Source organism: Daphnia pulicaria, chromosome 7, assembly GCF_021234035.1.
Source record: "Daphnia pulicaria isolate SC F1-1A chromosome 7, SC_F0-13Bv2, whole genome shotgun sequence".
Lineage (NCBI taxonomy): Eukaryota > Metazoa > Arthropoda > Branchiopoda > Diplostraca > Daphniidae > Daphnia > Daphnia pulicaria.
In genome coordinates, this window is record NC_060919.1 from 13633328 (window position 1) to 13651867 (window position 18540).

Consider the following 18540-nt stretch of genomic DNA (forward strand, 5'->3'; position numbering starts at 1 on the left):
CCGAAACACAACAGCAACAACAACAACAACAAAAAAGTTGTGCATGTCCTCCGTTGGTTGGTTCGTTTTTTTCTTTATTCCCGTCCCGTTGTGTCGTTTGAAGAAGTTGCACGGAGTGACTATAAAGAACGAGGTGATGGATACAAGGGAAAAAAAGAATCAAAAGGAATAGCCGCGTCGTGAGCTAGGGGGAACGGGAGGGGGGGATTTATGGCCGCCGTTGGTTCGTTCAACCGACAACAACAACAACAACAACAACATATCAACCCCCCGTGCTCAACTCTATACGGAGAAAGACGAGAGAGAGAGACGAGATAAGGCGGCCCGGCTTTTATCCTTGACAACAACCTAGTCCTCATGTGCGCACACGACAGACGACACAGAGAAAGAGAGAGAGCGGGATCCATCCAACACACAATAAGTCAATCACGAAAAAACGAAAGAAAGAAAAACGGGAAAAGTCAACCGGGGGTCAGATATTTTGGCGTTTGACGATTTCCTCGGTCAACTAAACTACAATTTTCTTGATCCAGTTGTTGTGTTATCGGACACAATTATAACTTGATGACAGAATTTATCGGCGACTTTTATTTTATTTTTTTTGTCTTTCAACCTCTCAGATAGGGTGGGTGGGTGGTGGGGGGGGGCGGGAAGTTGTTGGAAGAGCGCATGTGCCCCACCCCACCGATCTAATCACCCGCTCGTTTCCTTCTTCTTCTTCGGGAGTCAAAAAAAGGAAGGAAAAAAGAAAAATATATTTATATATCGTCGTGAGTGAAGCCAACAGCAGAGGAGCGGGAAATAATATCCAAGTGGGCGGAGTGAACTTGGGCGGTGGCAGCGGTGGCGGACGGGCGGCAAGTGGAAAGGGAGGGGGGATCGCTGCTGCCGGCCGAGTGTAAAGCCCAACCACCAGACGGAAGGAGGACAAGACGGTGGATCCACATCCACTCCTCTGTGGCTGCCGCCGCCCGTTGGGATCAGTTGAGATTCTCTTGTGTGTCCGGCTCGTCTATCCTATCCTCTCCTCTCTCTACTCTACACTCACTCCGCACTCTACACGTGTCACATAAATATCATCGCCGCGCTTCTCCTCCTCCTCCGTTCGGGACCCGCGTTGATTCGACCCCCTCCGCACCGCTGCTCCTGCTCCAGCTGATACCCTGAACTGGTTGGTTGGGTTAGTAGAGAGACGGAAATGATGTCGATTGCCGAGACTCGACAACAGTCCAAGTGAACTCTCGCATCATATCGGCATTTGTAGTGCCAGCTGGGCGCTAATTAAAAGCGGAAATCCCAAAAACAACTTTTCATCAATGACGTGCACTGCGACGCCACCAACTTGGACTAATTGAAACGGTAAGGATTCTTTCTTTTTACTTTTGGGCGTGGATATTGAAATTGATTCCGGATCTAGCATGGCTGGAAGCAGCTAGATCAACTTCCTTCCGACTTGTGTGTGTCTCTGATTGAATTTCAACCGTCCCAGACGATTTGCTGGTATTTCGGTCGACAAAATCGCCATTCAATTCTTTTTTTTTTTTTTTTTAAATAAAAAAGAGGCGGAAGGAAATAAATAGATTTTGGGCGGAAGAAGAAAAAAAGGAGGTCGCCAGCCAGCAGGCGTCATTGGAAAAACAAACATGGACCCCCTCCTCCCCCTCTCTATATTTAGGCTGATGGATATTCACGTTGGGTGGGGAAATGTAATAAAAGTAAAATATCCATTTCACTAATAAATGGTGTCGATCGGTTGCCAACGTCAACCAGCCACGATCGAGTGCAAAGCCTTTGGCGGTGGTGGTGGTGATGTCACCAGAGAGAGAAGAGCCCGATCTGCTGCTGTGACTAAGTACTTTTGCTGCTGCTGCTGGGCCTCTGCGGGAGAGCCAACGCTGCGTGTGATTGAGCGATCCCTCCTCCCTCCCTCTTTCCTTATCTTGTCTTCTCTATAGAATTATTGGCACATTAGAAACGCCCTTTCCTTGCTGCTTTGGTAGCCGAGTGGATTATTTGTGCTGGAGCTAGCGAATATAGAGCAGCAGGAGCAGGAGCAGTGGATAGGATCTCTCGGCAGAGGAGTCTGATGAGTTATTGCCTTCCATGGCAAGTGGATGGCGCAAAAATATCAAACGGGGGCCAATTTTCTCCTTCTCTCGGCTATGGGCTATATGCCCCGGTGCCAATTGCACGACGATCCCCCTACACATAGACACACAGGCGGATGACAAGGAGCTTTCAAAATCCGTCTCAAGTCCTACACTGCTGGCTGCTGCTGCTGCTGGTGCTGGCCATTTTTGCATCGACTGATTTTGATGTCGAGAGGGCAGAGATCCATCATCGACGCCCGTCCTGCACCCACGGCCATGAAGAGTTAGAAAGAGAAAGAAATATTGGCAACATCAGCAATGCGGCCGGAATAACTCGGATAATAATAAAAGAGAGGAATACATTTCACAATGCGCAAGAGAAAATCGGCCGACGATATCTTCTCCTCTACTCGCACAGCGTGCGGGAGTTGGGGTGCCACATAACAAATGGCCGTCCATTTTCCCTGTTCCATCAGCAGCAGCCACGCAAAAAAGGGGGGAACCCTATGAAGAAAAACGTATTTAATATCCATCCATCGGAGGAGAATTGCTGGGAGCCGAGCTAGTCGTAAATCTCCTTTCTTCGCGGGGCTCCAGCGGGGCGCAATATCTATTTGGAAGCCTTTGATATGATAGGGCCCTTTTTTTCCATATAGGCGCGCTAGCGGTCATTCTGTCAATTTATCATCGACGGCCATCGTTTTTCATTACGTTTTACAACAGGCTAAGATGCCTTCCAGCCGAAGCGGTGATGTAACATCTTTTTCTTCCATATAGATTGTCCTAAAAGCTCCGGCCCTGCTTTTTTAATAAAATAAGGGACCCGCCGGGACGGATTCGTTCAAGCCTGGTCCCTCCTTGACAGCGATTTTACCAATCCATCCTTAGCTGGCGAATAATACATATCTATGATATAGTCTAATAATATAGCTACTAAAACACTCTATCTCTACTTCTCTTTGAGTTTGAATCTATATTAGATCTAATATGTAATATGTAATATACGCCGAGTCTTAATACTCATCAAAGCGGCTTTGGTCGACTTGTCTGTGTATATTCCATCCACTTTTAACGAAGACGAGAGACACGAGTGGATCGTCGACCATATCTAATCGCGACGACGTTACATAAAAGCGCTGCCGTCCTTCTTCTTTTGCCTCGATCTACTTGGACTTTGATCTCTTTTCTCTCTTATCCGGCCGTAAAGAGAGAAAACCGGATGGATGAATGCGAAAGAGAGGTTATTATATTTGTCTATACACACACTTGATATTATACTGCTATATTGATTGATTGGAACCTTCTCCTTTCAATTGAGATGCAATCAATCAGCCAACCACGACACAAGAAAAAAAAGGGGAAAGCAACTTTTTTGATGACGTTTTCTTATTACACGTCACATCATTTGATTATGGAAATTTTAGACCGTCGAGTCCAACGGCTCCAGCACTTGACGGACGATAAATTATCAGAGACAATCCATTTAAATGACGTGCGTATACTATATAGGATCGAGTAGGAGGCCGTTGACTCTACTGGCGAATAATAATATTTTCTTACAAAAATTGGAGAAATAAAAAGGAAAACAAATATGACGATCCTTTTGCGTGTGTGGTATGCTTCGATTCAATTGCCATGGCGGGGGAATGAGCACGGACAATTCGATTATTGTCTCCATTTCTAATATCGATTGCAACATATTATTATAGAGAGTCAGAGGAGAGACCACGGGTTGGAGAAAATGTCATGTGGATAATGTTTGGCGGCAGCAGCTGTCTGGCAGCTCAAATATAAATACGCAACGAAACTTTTTTCCCTTTTGTCACATAAGGAAAGAAGAAAAAGAAGAAGAAAAAGAGACAAAGAAGACAAGATTTTCTGCTCGAGATGACATTTTCCCAGGATACAAAAAGAAGAAAAAGAAGAAGAAAAGAAATCATCATTCGCCCGGTTATGATCTTTTCCCCTTCAATTGTCTCTATGCAAATATGGGCGGCGGCGGCGTCGGCGTCGGCGGGGAAATGTCTAAGCCCGTCCTGCTGCCGCGTTTGATATGCATAGCATCCACAACAGTTTTTCTCTTTCTCTGCTCAATAGCGACGACTTTGAGTTTCATTCAATCGTAGAAAAATAAAAAAACAAACTTGCACACTTGATTCAATTTACGTCAGAGGGAAAAATAGTCAAAACTACAAATCACTCTTATCTCTTCTCAAATTGCGCCCGCTCCAACAAATGTACGATATCCAGGCTATTCAAATATTTTCAAGGGGAAAAATGAATATAAATATATAAGACGACACTATCTCTTCTTTTGTGAAAGGGTGTTGACAGCGGAACGACGGCGATAACCCAAAAATAACCCGCGTGAATTTAGACGTTGAAATGCGCCTGGCACCGAAATCTCCCCCCAAAAGAATAGAAAAAGTTTAGTTTGTTTTCTTATTTCTTCTTTTTGGTTTCGGGAATATCTAAACCTTATCGTCCGTGCACAACTTGGATATCTTAGTCCAGTATATAGGGGGGCCGGGGGGGATCGGACCCAATGGCCTCTCTCTTTCTCTTTATATTTATACGTGTGCACGGCGGTCACGCTCATTCAATTATAAATTCAATCTCTGCCCCCAACCCACCATGGAGATGACTCACAGATGGGCCTCCGCGTGACTCTCTCCCGAGAACGAAAAACAAAATAACCAATGAAAAAAAAGAAAAACAAATGGCGAAAAAACGGGAAAAAATAGAAAGAAAAATGTCACGAAGGGAGAAAATCTATGAGCCGTGATATCAGTCGAGTCTTTGATGAATTTCGGTTCAATTCCTCTCGACTATTTTCATAACGGCGCACATTCCCGCACATTCCCGCGTGCGCTAGCTGCTATATCCTTCTTGTCTGGCTGTTGTTCACGCTGCCACTACCTTGCCATATTGTCATTTCCTCCCGCACCATAGCTGGCCCTGTATAGACACACATCTCCTTTGGCTGCTGCTGCTGCTGTTGGTGTAGTAGTAGTAGTAGATATTCCTCCGGTCGGATCAATAAACCTGGAAGCGGAGGAAACCGTGACGGGCGCGGTATATATCCATATAGATATACTATAGAGAGACGGAACTGTAGCCCATCCATCTGTATGCATTTGCCCAGCCAACCCCACGACTCCAGGCCGAACCCCAGCAAGAAAAAAGAAAAGAAGAAAACGCCCCACCGTTCACAAAGGTGAGCGTAGGTACATAATGGCAGGGATGGAGAGAGCACCTAAGAAGAAAAAGAAAACATCACCGGATATCCATCAGTCGCCGGTGTAATAAAGAGGCCACACTGTACCAGACTAGACGTGTGTCTCTGCTCCTGCTGCTCCTGCTGGTCCCCTATATTACATAGCCACTCGCTAATTGATACGGACGTTAAGTGAATCTGGGCGGACGAGGATAACATACACACAGTACACAAAAGGGATGGCCAGTACACGTCGGACATAATTAATATGATAATGGATACCCATCTCTCTCTATGTATACGTACACAGAATATCCGTGTGTGTATCTATTCGGTCGTTCTTTAAGTCGACGAGAATTTATCCCGGAGCCGGATATAGGAGATTGGTAACCAACCGGGAGGCAGGTATTAGATAGCGGCTTAGACATGATATTGCTCCTCCCTGGATCAGATCCCCGCCAGCCCTGGGAAAAGTATCAGGTTCGATCGACAAAAAAGGGAAAAAGATGAATGCAACTTTTCCTCCTAGACTCTGCCGTGTAATCTCTCTCCAGCTCCTGTATAGACTCCTGTGTATAGACGCGGAGACTATGTCGATATGCTAGTCAAAAGATTATCGATCAAAATAGACGACGACGACGACGAAAACATGATGCATTCAATGTGTATGGGAATATGCACGTATAGATATTTATTCACAGCTGCAGTGGCGCATTTTAGCAGTCGACTGTACATGTCAATAATAATCCGGCGGAGAGAGACTCGCAGAGAGAGAGAAAAATGTAGAAAAGTAGGAAAATGACGGGACTTGTTCGCCATTGGTTGTGAGAGATATACGGAAAAGGGAGGACTGGATTATTGAATATCCTGCGATGCATACACAATAACAAGAGAGCAAGTCTTCTTCTTCTTCTTCTTCTATTGTCGTCTGTCTGTGTAAAAGAAGAAATGACGGGAGCGGAGGGGAGGTGCCGGAGGTGGGTCTCTCCCTCTCAAATAAGAAAAGCGAAAAAGAAGTGGGAGGAATAACAGATCCTGCCAGGAGCTCTACTGTAAATGTAGTAGTACCCTTGTGTACTACTACGTGAGTGTGTGTGTACAACATGTACAGAAGGTAAAGCTAGAGGGCTGGGGGGGACGAAAAAGAAGAAGGGGAGTGAAACAAGTGCGGGAGTAACAGGTGAGTCGGCATGGCGACTGGATGTGGATTCTTTTCACTCTCCCGCCGCAACCGACCAGCACCACCACCAGCAGCAGCAGCAGCAGCAACTTTGGCGACTTGTTAGTGACTATTTATAAACTCTGGCCATCCCCTTAACCACCACCACCACCACCCGTCTCTCTCGCCCCCTCGTCTGATAATTTCGTGCTCTCTGCTACTCCTCTACACTCACGCTTGTATCTACTCCCCAAACTCTGTCTTGCTTCGACGACTCCCGCGCTGAGAATCGACAGGTTAATTGACACAATTTTCTTCCTCGTAATTTGGCCAATTTCGGTCTATACAATTTGAATTTTCTTTGGAAACCAAGGGCGAAGGAAAAAAAGAAAAAATGTTTTTCGTCGAATTTTGGAGGGGGGGGGAAATGTAATCAAGCGGAAATTAAATGGAGAGGCTTAAATGTCAAACATTCAAGTGAGGGCTTTTATGCGAGTTTGTGATGTGAGAAATTGGAGCGCGTTGTCACGGCGACGGCCGTGTTTGTTTGGCTCGAAACTTTCGCCCTTTTCCTATTTGGAATGATTTCGTCGCCAGCATCCGCCATCTAGCGGTGGCCAACCGCACTCGACACGACCATTTTTATTAAATATATTCCCTTTTTCTTTCTTTCTTTCTTTTTATTTTTACAGATCAAAGAAAATAAAAAGAGGAACGACGTCGGTAAAGAAGAAAAGAAATAGAGCGGGGGAGAAAAGAAATCAAGCAAAAGTGGTTGGCTTCGTACTGGGCCATCAACCGGTTCGCATCGATCCGGCGGCAAACAACAACAACAACAGCTCGACTCTTATTGGTCGCCTGATTCCTTCTTCAAGTGCAGCGATGATACCCGAGACGACGACGCTTCACGGCGGCGGAGGTGGCGGAGGCGACGCCGACGGACGCCCCATGGTCATCGGAGAAGGGCCTCAACATCGGCACAAGAACAAACAAGCCCGCGAATTTGAATTCGTTTTCGGATGTGAGTTTTCATCCATTTCCACATTTTTACGATCCTTGGTTTTAATTTAACTTTGGCTATTTCACGAAAAACCTTAACCGCCTAGCTCAGGAATAATCTTCCGACTGTCACAGCACATAGTACCAAAAAAGAAGAATAGACATAAATTTGTCCTACCTTTTAAGCCTGGGAAATCCACAGCCAGGCATCCATCCACAAGTGCTTCCAGCCATCCGCTGAAAAAGTTTAATCCGCCAGTCGGGATAGGGAAAAAAGGGGGTCCTCGTGAATACCCCCACAACTCACATGGGTGTACACGAGGATATTCAAAGAAAGGGGGGATAAGATGAGATCCGTCACTCGGCTGGTAGCTTTCACAATCAAAGAAGATGCTGTTTATCTAAAAAAAAAATTACAAAAATAAATTAAGACAAATATTGACAGTAGGAACAAGTCAGGAAACGTTGAAAATAAGATACTGGGTAGAGCCAAATTGTTAATCAATTTAAGATTTAAATACAATACACTTGTGCAAATCATGCATCATTCGAATGCCTAGCAGGTGCACAAGTTAATCAAAGTAACGAAAATCAATTACCCAATCGACGACGAAATGAATTGATGATGGCAGGTCCAGCACAAGCAAAACTTGCACATAATCGTGTGGTTGATGATGGTTGGCTCAGGTGTAAAATCTACACAAAAGAAAAAAGATTACAAAGTGCCAACAACACAAAAACAAAAAAGCGAAACAGGTTTAACTAAACGGAAGCAGACGACACTTTGAATTAGCCATTCATACAAGATGTATCGATAGAAATCATTTAAGGAAAAATCGACGTCTCTGGCTAATTAATTAGAGCAACCTTCTCGTAAAGCCGAGAGGGAATAATCAAAGTAATTGATCCGCGCTACATCCTGCGGTGGCCAGCGGCCGTCACGGCTATTCAATGTGTGTGTGACTTGCGGTGGCTATTAGTGGAGGGTGGGGGGTGGGATTGATATCAAGCGTGATTCGCCTGATTGCACGCTCCATCACCTCCCACACACGTCCACTCTGTCTATTAAAAAAAAAAGGGAGGAACGAGGCGGATCCTCGCTCTTCCGGCTGGCGATCTAGGGAAATGGCGATCCATGCAAGTCGCTCTGATGTGTGTGCAAAAGAGAGTGGATGGGGGGAGCGCTGGAGATGAGGAATCGATTCGGCGTGTGACTCTTTCTCTCAATTCTTCTTCTTCTTGTTCGGGTTGGACGACGACAGATTGACCTTGAGGACGGGCCACACAAAAAGTGTGTCACACACATCATCGGCCGGATGGCAGAGAGAGAGAGAGAGAAGCCTCCATCCGTTATCCAACCGAATCCGCCCTGTCTAGCAGCAGCTTCCCCCTCTCGGGCAATAATTCATTATTTAAATCCGCTGGATATAGGGACGACAAAGCCTTTGAATCAATAAAACATCAGCTAGAGAGCCTCTCCAAAAACCAATTTGTCCACATCCGGCTGATTACATCATCACAAATCCATCCAGGGAAAAACAGACCAGATCACAACATCATCCACGGCAGGAATCGCTAGCACAAATCCGCTGGTTGGTTTCTCTTTCTTTCAAATGAGACAATCGATTTTAGACTGCTGCTGGTGATTTCATTCCGGTTGTCCAACTTTTCCCCTTAGCTCGCTAGTCGCTCGTTACTCAAAGAAAATAATAAAAGATGAAACAAAAGGAAGAAGAATCTGAACAAAAATAGGAAAAGAGTTGCCATTCGGGCAAAGATTATAGAGAGTAGTAGTTCGTAGTTCGTAGTAGTATCCAGATGAGTGAGGAAGGGGAGAACGCTCGTGTGCGCAACCGCCGTCCGATATTTCCTTTCAAATGCAACACATCGGCGCACGCTCGCCCGCGTCTAACCTTTTCTGATGGTGAAAGATTAAAAACCAACTCCCAGGCTATTCTGTTTCCTTGGTCTTTTCTACATGACGAATAAATTAAGAGCTAGAGGCGGAAAACATGGATCCATCCTGTATGTAAGGGTGTGGTGCTGGAGGGGGGGCGAGTCATACATATTCCGCACGACGGATGGATGGATGAGTGGAGAATCTATAAATAATGACCGAAGAAAATCGTACACCGTAAAGACACACAACACGAAGAGTTGAAAGGAGAAAAAAGTCAAAAAACAACAAAATGTTCGGCTGCTGGCCTAACTCCTGTACCGCTTGGCTGGATATATTCGCCTGTTTATCGCCTATCCATCCATCCATCCAGCAACAGCTATATAGAGCTAGAAAGAGAGATGCCCAGTGGCAAAAGGGGTGGTGTCGTGGTCTCGTCTCTTCCGTGCAGGTCGTGGCCTGTTAGACACTCCCTCCTCCTCCTCCGTTTTGGCCGCTAGCGGCGGGGTCGGTCTGGTGGCGGTCCTGCCCCAATGTCATCCACTGGCTCTTATTCCGCCGACATCCGGCCGTGAAGATGGACGTGAGCGAGAAGCGCCACACTCCTCCTCCACCTCACCCACTCGGATCGCCTCAGTTTCTGACTCCGTCGCGTTAACCAAGAAAACAGTGCGGACGTGTTTGCTCTTTTGGTTTTTTTTTTACTCCCGCGGTGGTGGTTTGTTTGTCGTTCGCTTCCATCCATCAACTACCCCCCCCCCTCCACCACCACCAAATAATTAAAAAAAGAAAAGAAAAACGAAGTGTGTGTGCGGATTGATTTGGCCTAGTCAGTGCGGGAAATGAATTGACTGACAAAAAAGGGAGTGACCGTCGAGTCGCGGATGTGTCACGCGGTACAACTGATGGAGACTGCCGCCGATTCTTTTGCCACATCCTCCTCCTCCTCTGCTCTTCTGCAACAACAACCCCAACAACCGCAACAACAATATGAGACTTCTTCGCCCGTTCCGTTGGTGCTGGCCCTGGCCAACGCCGGACGGCGAGTCTTTGAGCCGCAACGGGTCATCAGCGACTACCACAGTCACGCCGACATCCTCCGCTTCGCTTCGCCCAGCAACGCCTTTATCAAAACCTACGGTATTATCGTCATCATTGTGTAATTCAGCTTCCCATCCATTTGCATAGAGCCTCTCTCTATACGCGGGTGGGAAATTGCAGTCGAGAGACGGACATGATATGGTTCGAGGAAAGTATTTAGAAGAAGAAGAATGGACGGGCCGACTACTACTCGTTTCTTTTCACTATAGAAAATCCACGTCGTGATGTCGTGATGGACCGAAAAATCTTTTGTGCCTTTTATATGGGCGACGTCTTTATAGGCCCGTCCGTCCGTCCCTCCGTCCGTCCTAGCGATGGGTATTTTCTCTCTTAAAATGTCTAAACATTTCTGCGCACTCGGCAATGGCCGACCGTCGAGCTGTTGGCGACGTCGTTTATTCAAAACCCAGAAAAGCCATTGAATATTCAAGTATATGGTCGTTTCTCTCTCTGTGTGCGTTCGGGACCCTTTTTTCCGCTCCTTTGGCTCCCGATAGCCGAAAAAAGGTTTTTTCTAGCCCAAAATGTCTGACAATAAAAACCTCGGGGGCCCGTTTGAGCGTTTTCCGATCCGGCCTCTACCCGTTTTAGTGTGTGTGGGGGGGGGGGGGGGGGTGAAGGAGAAACAAATCAATTCAAAGTCGACTCAATTATTACCATCAATCGCATCTATCGAATTCATGGAATAATTTCAAGCGGAATTGTTTTATATTTAGTTTAGGTCGGATTATTATTTTATCCCAGAGCGTGTCGTCTGGTGGTGCCCTTTTCTTTTTTTTATGTCCACTAGAATTCGATAGAACATTACATATCTCGATAGATTTAATTGACGTTAGAGTTGATGGGCAACCAATCCGTTTGTAATGGCCCCACCCCACGGACGGACCATATATCCATCGAGTTTTCCAAGAGACACACGAAAAGGGAAAAAGTTTCCCCTCGTCGTCGTCGTCGTCGTCGTCGTCAACTGGGCAACAAACAACACGCGAGCCTCGCGATCCCCCCCCCCCCCCCACAAGTTCCATTCTACACTGGGCATCTCGGGCTGTTTTTATTTTTATTTTGTTGATTTTTCAATCGGAATAAAAACAAGCCGGAATTGTTGGGCGATCGATGGCCGCTGGCTGGATATTTATTTCGGCTCTTATTGCCAGGATCGCCGCTCAAATGGCTTTTTCGTGAAACATGTCTAGGGGCTATATTTAAGGATCGATTGGCCGTGGCATTTCGGACGCGATGGCGATTTGTTTCACTCGACGTGTATATACTATCGGCGAGGACCCGATAGAGATTTTCTATTTTCCCGATAGAAATTCTCAATTGATGTGGAAACTTTTGAGATGGAGCAGATGCACACGCACTGGCGGGATTAGAGAGCGGAGCGGCCAGTCAAATACGCTGTCCTATTTTTATACGCATGTTGTTATTTATTTATTGCAAGTCTCTCTCTCTGCCTTATTATATGTGTGTGGGTCGTCGGCATGGCAACCAGCGGGACTCGCACATTTTCAAACAATCAACAGAAGACGTTGGACGTAGAGACCCTCCCTCGCGTCAGCTGTTATTCAATTCAACCGGACCGATGGCCAGCAGCCAGGGTTCAGGTGATGTGTGTATATAACAGCCATTGCGATGGTCATTTCGCCAAACAGTTTGGTGCCGGACCGCCGGATAACAACAAGTCGCTAACGAGACAGACCCCAACCCAAACAAAAAAACAAACCCCCAAAAAAGTGTCGCTGGAAAATAACAAAATGTTGGAGCCGGCCATCATCAAAACCAAAGTGGCGCCTCAATTCGGAGGTCCAGCGCTGGAAGGATGTTTGTGTCTTTGCCAATTTTTTCACGACGCCACCAATTTGAGAAAATAAACCCAACATTTGTTTTTCTGTTTTTCTTTTGGAATTTTGCAGCTGAGGATAGCGACACGGGGATCGGCGTGTGCGGATGGATCCTGACCATCATCTGCTGGCTCCTCGTCCTCGTCACCATGCCCTTCTCCTTCTTCATTTGCTTTAAAGTAAGAGGCCACCCCCGTATGCAAATTTCGCCTTTGATTTTTTTTTTCCCTTTGAAAGTGAAAATTGGGGATGGGACATCAAGGGGCGTGAAACAAATGCTAATTTAATCATCCCACGCGGGGCGGGAAATTTAAAATGTTAAATAATCCCCCCCAAACCATTTTGTGTGTGGACATGATAATCTCCTTTGACATCAGTCCAACGGCCTATCTACAAATGAAAAGGGAACGTTTAACTCGCCCACCTTGAGAGTTCAGCTCGTCGGATTTCATATGCTAATCGCGCAATCAAATCCGGCAGTTGAGCGACAATCCTAAACAGTCGACTGAATTTGTTAAAAAATAAATGTTGTCTCATTTCATTTCTCTTCCCCCCCAAAAAGGTGGTGCAGGAATACGAACGGGCCGTCATTTTCCGACTAGGACGTCTCCTCTCCGGCGGCGCAAAGGGTCCCGGTCTGTTTTTGTTTTTTTAAATATTCCCGTTATTTTAAATAAATAATTGATTGTTAACAACCGACCCCGCTTTGATTAAAATTGAAGGAATTTTCTTCATCCTGCCGTGCATCGAGACTTACACCAAAGTGGATTTGCGCACGGGAGTCTTTGACATTCCGCCCCAAGAGGTTTGAATCGATAGCAATAACAATTGAGTCTCTATGACAATTGTCACAAGTGACGACCCACTCATTTGTCTACCAATTGTCGCCCGGTTGTCGCAGGTGTTGACCAAGGACAGCGTGACCGTATCGGTGGACGCCGTCGTTTACTTTCGCGTGTCGAACGCGACCGTGTCGGTGGCCAACGTGGAGAACGCCCATCACTCGACTCGCCTCCTGGCCCAGACGACGTTGCGCAACATTCTCGGCACTAAGGACTTGCACGAAATTTTGGGCGACCGTGAAACCATTTCGGGATCCATGCAGGCAGTTTGCGCTCATATAACTTTTCACCTCAACCTCCCAATATTCCCCCGCGCCTTTATTTTTTAATTAAATTTAATTTCTTTTCCATAATATTACAACCAGGGAGTATCTAGTAGACTATACTATCTACTCTGTATATATCTTATTCAAATTTTTATTTTTTTTATTTTTTACACTCACGCCGGAGATTTGCGGGATTTATACGACCCCCCCCCCCTCCCGTCTGCTACTTTCCTACTATAGTACTAGTAGAATAATTTAATAACTATTTTGGTATGCGGCGGAAGGAAATATTGCGGATTTTCTTTGTAGATTGGTAGAAAATCCCGAAATATGGAAATGGCTGGCGGCGGGGTCTTTGGGTGGGCGGGAAGTTTCAAACGTGTCGTGAATACGAAACACGAGATGCTGTTATCATCTTGTCGGGTGGGGGGGGGGGGGGATGGCATCAGAGTTTGTGTTGGGACTCCCATTAACCCAAATAAAAATAAAAGCAAATCAAAAATAAAAGCAAATCAAAAATAAAAGCAAAAGAGAGATAGGACGGCACTTGATGGCCACGGCGGATGATTCACGTCCCAACTGATGGCCATTTCCCGTTTTTAGGCCGCGCTGGACGAGGCGACCGAATCGTGGGGCATCAAAGTCGAACGTGTCGAAATGTAAAAAATAAAATAAAAGTTTTCATTTTAAATAAAAAGAAAACCATAATGTCTAATGGCGAATTGGGTAAAAAAACAGAAAGGACGTGCGTTTGCCGGTGCAGCTGCAACGGGCGATGGCGGCCGAGGCGGAGGCGTCGCGTGAGGCACGAGCCAAAGTCATCGCCGCTGAGGGAGAATTCAAGGCCTCCACTGCTCTCAAGGAAGCCTCGATGGTGATTGCTCAATCGCCGGCCGCTCTCCAATTGCGATACCTTCAGGTATTTTTGTCTTTTTTTAAATTTTATTCCATCGAATTCCGGCCGGAATTTGGATTCATTTTTCCCCGTTTGATTTGACCCGCACAGACTCTGAGCACCATCTCGGCCGAGAAGAATTCGACCATCATTTTCCCGCTGCCCATCGATTTCCTGAGCCAGTTTATGAGATAGATCATCGGCTGAAAAGCGGGAAAAACAACAACACATTTAAAAGCGGCCAACGGCGGAAGATGCGGATGGAATATGAAAAAAAAATAAGGCCACTAGATAATTCATCGAGCAGTTCACTCAGCAAAAGAAAAAAACAATTCACCAGACAAAAAATCTAATTCGGTTACAAAAATGTGTAGCCCCTGCTGCCAGGGATTTTGTTTTGCATTCATCTGCTATAGTTTGCAATTCATTTAACCAAAAAGAAAAAGAAATGTTCATTACACACACACAAATTCACTTAACAATATTCAAAAATAACCAAACCAAACAAGTTCAGGTGCCTGACACAAAGTCCCTCGCAATTTCTGATTTCATTTCGCCCCCCCCCTCTCCCCTTTTGTACGTGTGTGTCGTTTGTGTGTGCGTGTGTCCCTCACGTCCCGCTCTTCTTCTTTATTCAACTCTTTTCGGTTGTAAAAAACAAAAACACCTTTGACAAAAATTCTATCAATGTGATGTCCGACTCTTGTGCCGTTGAACCAACACACAATTAAAACAATTTCAAAACATTTAATTTCACTCACCGATTTGAATTTGGCGCGGTCGATTCGCGTGGCCCTTCATTTATTTATAAAAATTAGAAATAAAAATAACAACCATCACCCCCGGGGGGGATCGTTATTACCATTTCAAAACATATATGATTACGATATTTAAACGAAGGTTGTATGTCAATTTGCTATAATTATTCAATACACGGCGCATAGAGATACAGCAGCAGCAGCACCGACTCAGCTGTTTTTAACACATGTTCTTGACCATTAGCATCGCATAGCGACGACCTTTTCTTCCACTTTGGCTTATCGATTTTCCACGTAATGAAATCAAGTCACGCTCCTATCAAATTGTGTTGAACAACATTTGCAATTGGCTCTAATCACGAGAGGCATCGCCATGGCAACTGACGTCCTCCTCTCTGTTGACGCTCGGCGTTGGCAACAAGTTCATTCCGACACACAAACTTCAGATATTTTCAATTAGAACAACACAGCAGAGGTCACTGCGAACTTTAAAATGAATTTTTGATAATGTGACGTCACATCTATTCTGAAATTTTTAAAAGATGCGGTTGACGTGCGTCAAATGATCGATCCCCTCGACTTTGTTTATATTTGCTGCGGCTATAATCTTCCGCTACTTAAATGGCCGGCCGGCAGTTGATTCTCGATTTCAAATGCGGAGGAATGTCGACTCATCTAAACAAGAACTGGAGAGAGGGGGATCACAGATATGTTATAATAACTAGTCACGCAGACCTTCGATCCCGACGACCGATTCAATGGTGTACATATCAGAGGCAAATATTGGCCGGCAAAAAGCCATTCGGTTTGAAATTCACATGAGCCCGTCAGGCTGAGACAAACCAAAATGGGCGTCCGACTTGTATTTAGGCCCGCGGTCTCATATTCGTGCAGAGTCTCTTCTTATTGCACGACTTTCATGTGGATAAAGGGGAAGGGGGGGGGAGAGAAATCTTCTCTAAGGGAAACCCTATGTACAAAGGGTGGGGGGGGGGGGGGGGCGGATGTGTTGAATATGATGGACGGATCGATGCTGACCGTATCCAGTCGGATCTTCTCAACTTTATGTTATAGCGACGAGGGGGGGAAACGAGCTGTGCTGACATGACGACAAAACTTTTGGCGGGACGAGGGTCGTGAAAATGTGTCCGTGATGGTCATCGCTATCTAACATCGCAATGGCACATCAATCAAAGTTGTCCGGCTGATTGCGTTTGATATTTTAGTACATTTGGAGAGAGGGGGGAGGGAGATAGAGATGAGCCTTAAGGAATTAGGCTCTCGTCGCGGTACATCATTGACGTCAATGGAAAAAGTAACAAATTTGAGTGCTGGATATTCCAATCCGGATATTTGTTATCAACACACGAGAAAAAGAAAAAGACAAAATGCGTGGCTGGCTGATTATTTGTTCAACAGACAAACAGTTGAGAAAGTGATGCCGCCAAAAACCCCAAAATATTTTTCAAATCATCAAATGCTCATCATCGCGGTATTTCCCCTTTTATCTTCTCACCCAACGACCTCTCTCCTTCTCTCCGTGTGTAATTATTTGACACACATTTGGACAGAGCAGGTAGTACGTCATCCCATTGTTTGAAATCGTGTCCGACGTGACGTCTCATTCAACAAAAGTATCTGGATCCAACTGGAAATAAGGTGACGTGATTCTCTCATTGTTTTAAACCAAAACCGTTGCATTAGATTGGCTGTAGCCATGGCGTCCAGGCTATCAACAGAAGATGCAGGTCCCTCTGGCTCATAAAATTTTCTATTTGCACTTGGCTTCAAGTGTTTAAAGTTTAAACAGTTTCGAATTCGATTGTTTAAACTCGCAAAGACAAAGTTGTGAGGTACACAAAAACAGGCCTGATCTGCAGTCGTTTTAAATATTATATGAGCTGTGCGATGAACCCTGACTGATGAGAAACCCAAACGACACAATCGTACTCTGTAACAATTTACAATCAAAGGCACCAGTCAAAAAGGAAGATAAGAGATGGACATTTGTCCTACCTTTAAGCCTGGGAAATCCGGCTAGGCATTATTCCATCTGCAGAAGAGTTGAATCCACCAGGAAGGATATAGGAAAAAGGGCGTCCTCGCGAATACACCCACAACTCGATCGGTAGTCTCTCCAATCGACAAAGAAGTTGCTGGTTATCTAAATTAAAAATTAAAAATGGGTTACGGAAAATATACTGACAGAAACCAGTAATAAGGAAAAGTTGAAAATGAGACACCAGGTGGACCCTAATATTTAATCAAACAGGGAGAATGTCCTAAGGTGTCTATGTAATACACTTGTGCAAATCATGCATTATTCAAATACCTAGCAGGTGCACAAATGAATAAAGTAACGAAAATCATTACCAATGTTGTTGATGAACTGAGATTGGTGGCCGATGACAGCACAAGCAAAACTTGCACATCTTTTTTGTCGATGATGGCTGGCACAGGTGTGAAATCTGCACAAAAGGAAAAGGTTACAAAGGGCATCGAACAAACTGCCATGCAGCAACAGGCAGTTACATGATCAATGCTAGTTATAGGAACTGATAGCACTTTACAAATTTGGAATTTGTTTAACTCTTTCATTTAAGCCTCATAATCATTGTACTCATATTCTTAGTTTTATTTAGGCTACCTGCTAAGCTGCATGACTCACAGCATGGAGACTTGGAGAGCCCCAACAACAGAGTTTTGTCATTTTTTGGCGAATTTTTTATTGTCCTATTTTTCGTGCATCCATTTTCCCCTAAAATTAGTAATCGTTTGGTCTCCCATAGTTCATTAGTTATCACAATCATTCACCTCTCTTTGTCTCGTTTTTCGAACTTTGAAAACGACAGCAGACGACACCAATATGCTAATTAGTCAAAATTAAGAAATCGATATAGACATTTATTAAAAATCGACCCCTCCAGTTTTTTTATGAATTTTATTTCAATTTTTTTTTTTTTTTTAAATTTATAAAAGCGAAAAGAAATTCTAATCTCGAACCATAAATGCCAGAAAAGTTTGGGTGGGATGACCGTGAAAACGGACCCAGCCATAAATAATGTCTCCAATATGGAATTTTCACTTCCTGGCCGTAATAGTATAAGGCCGATAAGAATTAGAAAAAACTCGAAAAGAATGCGTTTAAATCAATAGAAAACAGGAGAAAACGATAAGGAAAAAGTTGTAGATGAGAGAGAGTCCTCGATACGGATGCCGAACGCGTGCGCAACCATCGGGACGGCGATAACGAGCAGAAAATGACACGACAAAAAATGACGTCATCGTTTTTTATTTAAACTTCAGCCGGCGGCGGTTGCACCACCGGCACCTTATACAAAAGTCTCACCGTGCAATACGGAACCCCCGGCCAAGTACGGCGGCGGCTTGTAACGATGACGTCGGCAAAAATTTCAAGTGGGAAATCAGAAAGGCAATTAGCGTCGCCGTCGTCACTTGTTGGAATGTTGATAAT

The 18540-nt window shown here is 45.0% G+C and overlaps 1 protein-coding gene and 1 long non-coding RNA gene across 6 annotated transcripts; one reads left to right on the plus strand and one right to left on the minus strand.

Moving 5' to 3' along the window:
- The first annotated feature begins 880 nt into the window (after window positions 1-880).
- On the plus strand, window positions 881-15261 carry LOC124350687 (band 7 protein AGAP004871-like). 5 transcript variants are annotated; one of them, XM_046801492.1, is made up of 9 exons: window positions 881-1359; window positions 7159-7487; window positions 12377-12483; window positions 12867-12939; window positions 13027-13109; window positions 13206-13409; window positions 14016-14071; window positions 14151-14331; window positions 14419-15261. In XM_046801492.1, the coding sequence occupies exons 2-9, from the start codon at window positions 7349-7351 to the stop codon at window positions 14500-14502; spliced, it is 927 nt and encodes a 308-aa protein (XP_046657448.1). In that variant the 5' UTR covers window positions 881-1359; window positions 7159-7348; the 3' UTR covers window positions 14503-15261. The 5 variants fall into 5 exon arrangements, with proteins under 5 accessions (XP_046657448.1, XP_046657449.1, XP_046657447.1 ...); XM_046801493.1 differs by lacking the exon at window positions 881-1359 and adding an exon at window positions 6472-6762; XM_046801491.1 differs by lacking the exons at window positions 881-1359; window positions 7159-7487 and adding an exon at window positions 9908-10502.
- LOC124350915 lies at window positions 7494-17904 on the minus strand. Its single transcript, XR_006921276.1, has 5 exons — window positions 17713-17904; window positions 17439-17533; window positions 17082-17229; window positions 8065-8161; window positions 7494-7866 (listed from the first exon to the last, which is right to left on the minus strand). It is a non-coding gene; the product is annotated as an uncharacterized LOC124350915 (long non-coding RNA).
- Window positions 17905-18540: the final 636 nt, after the last annotated feature.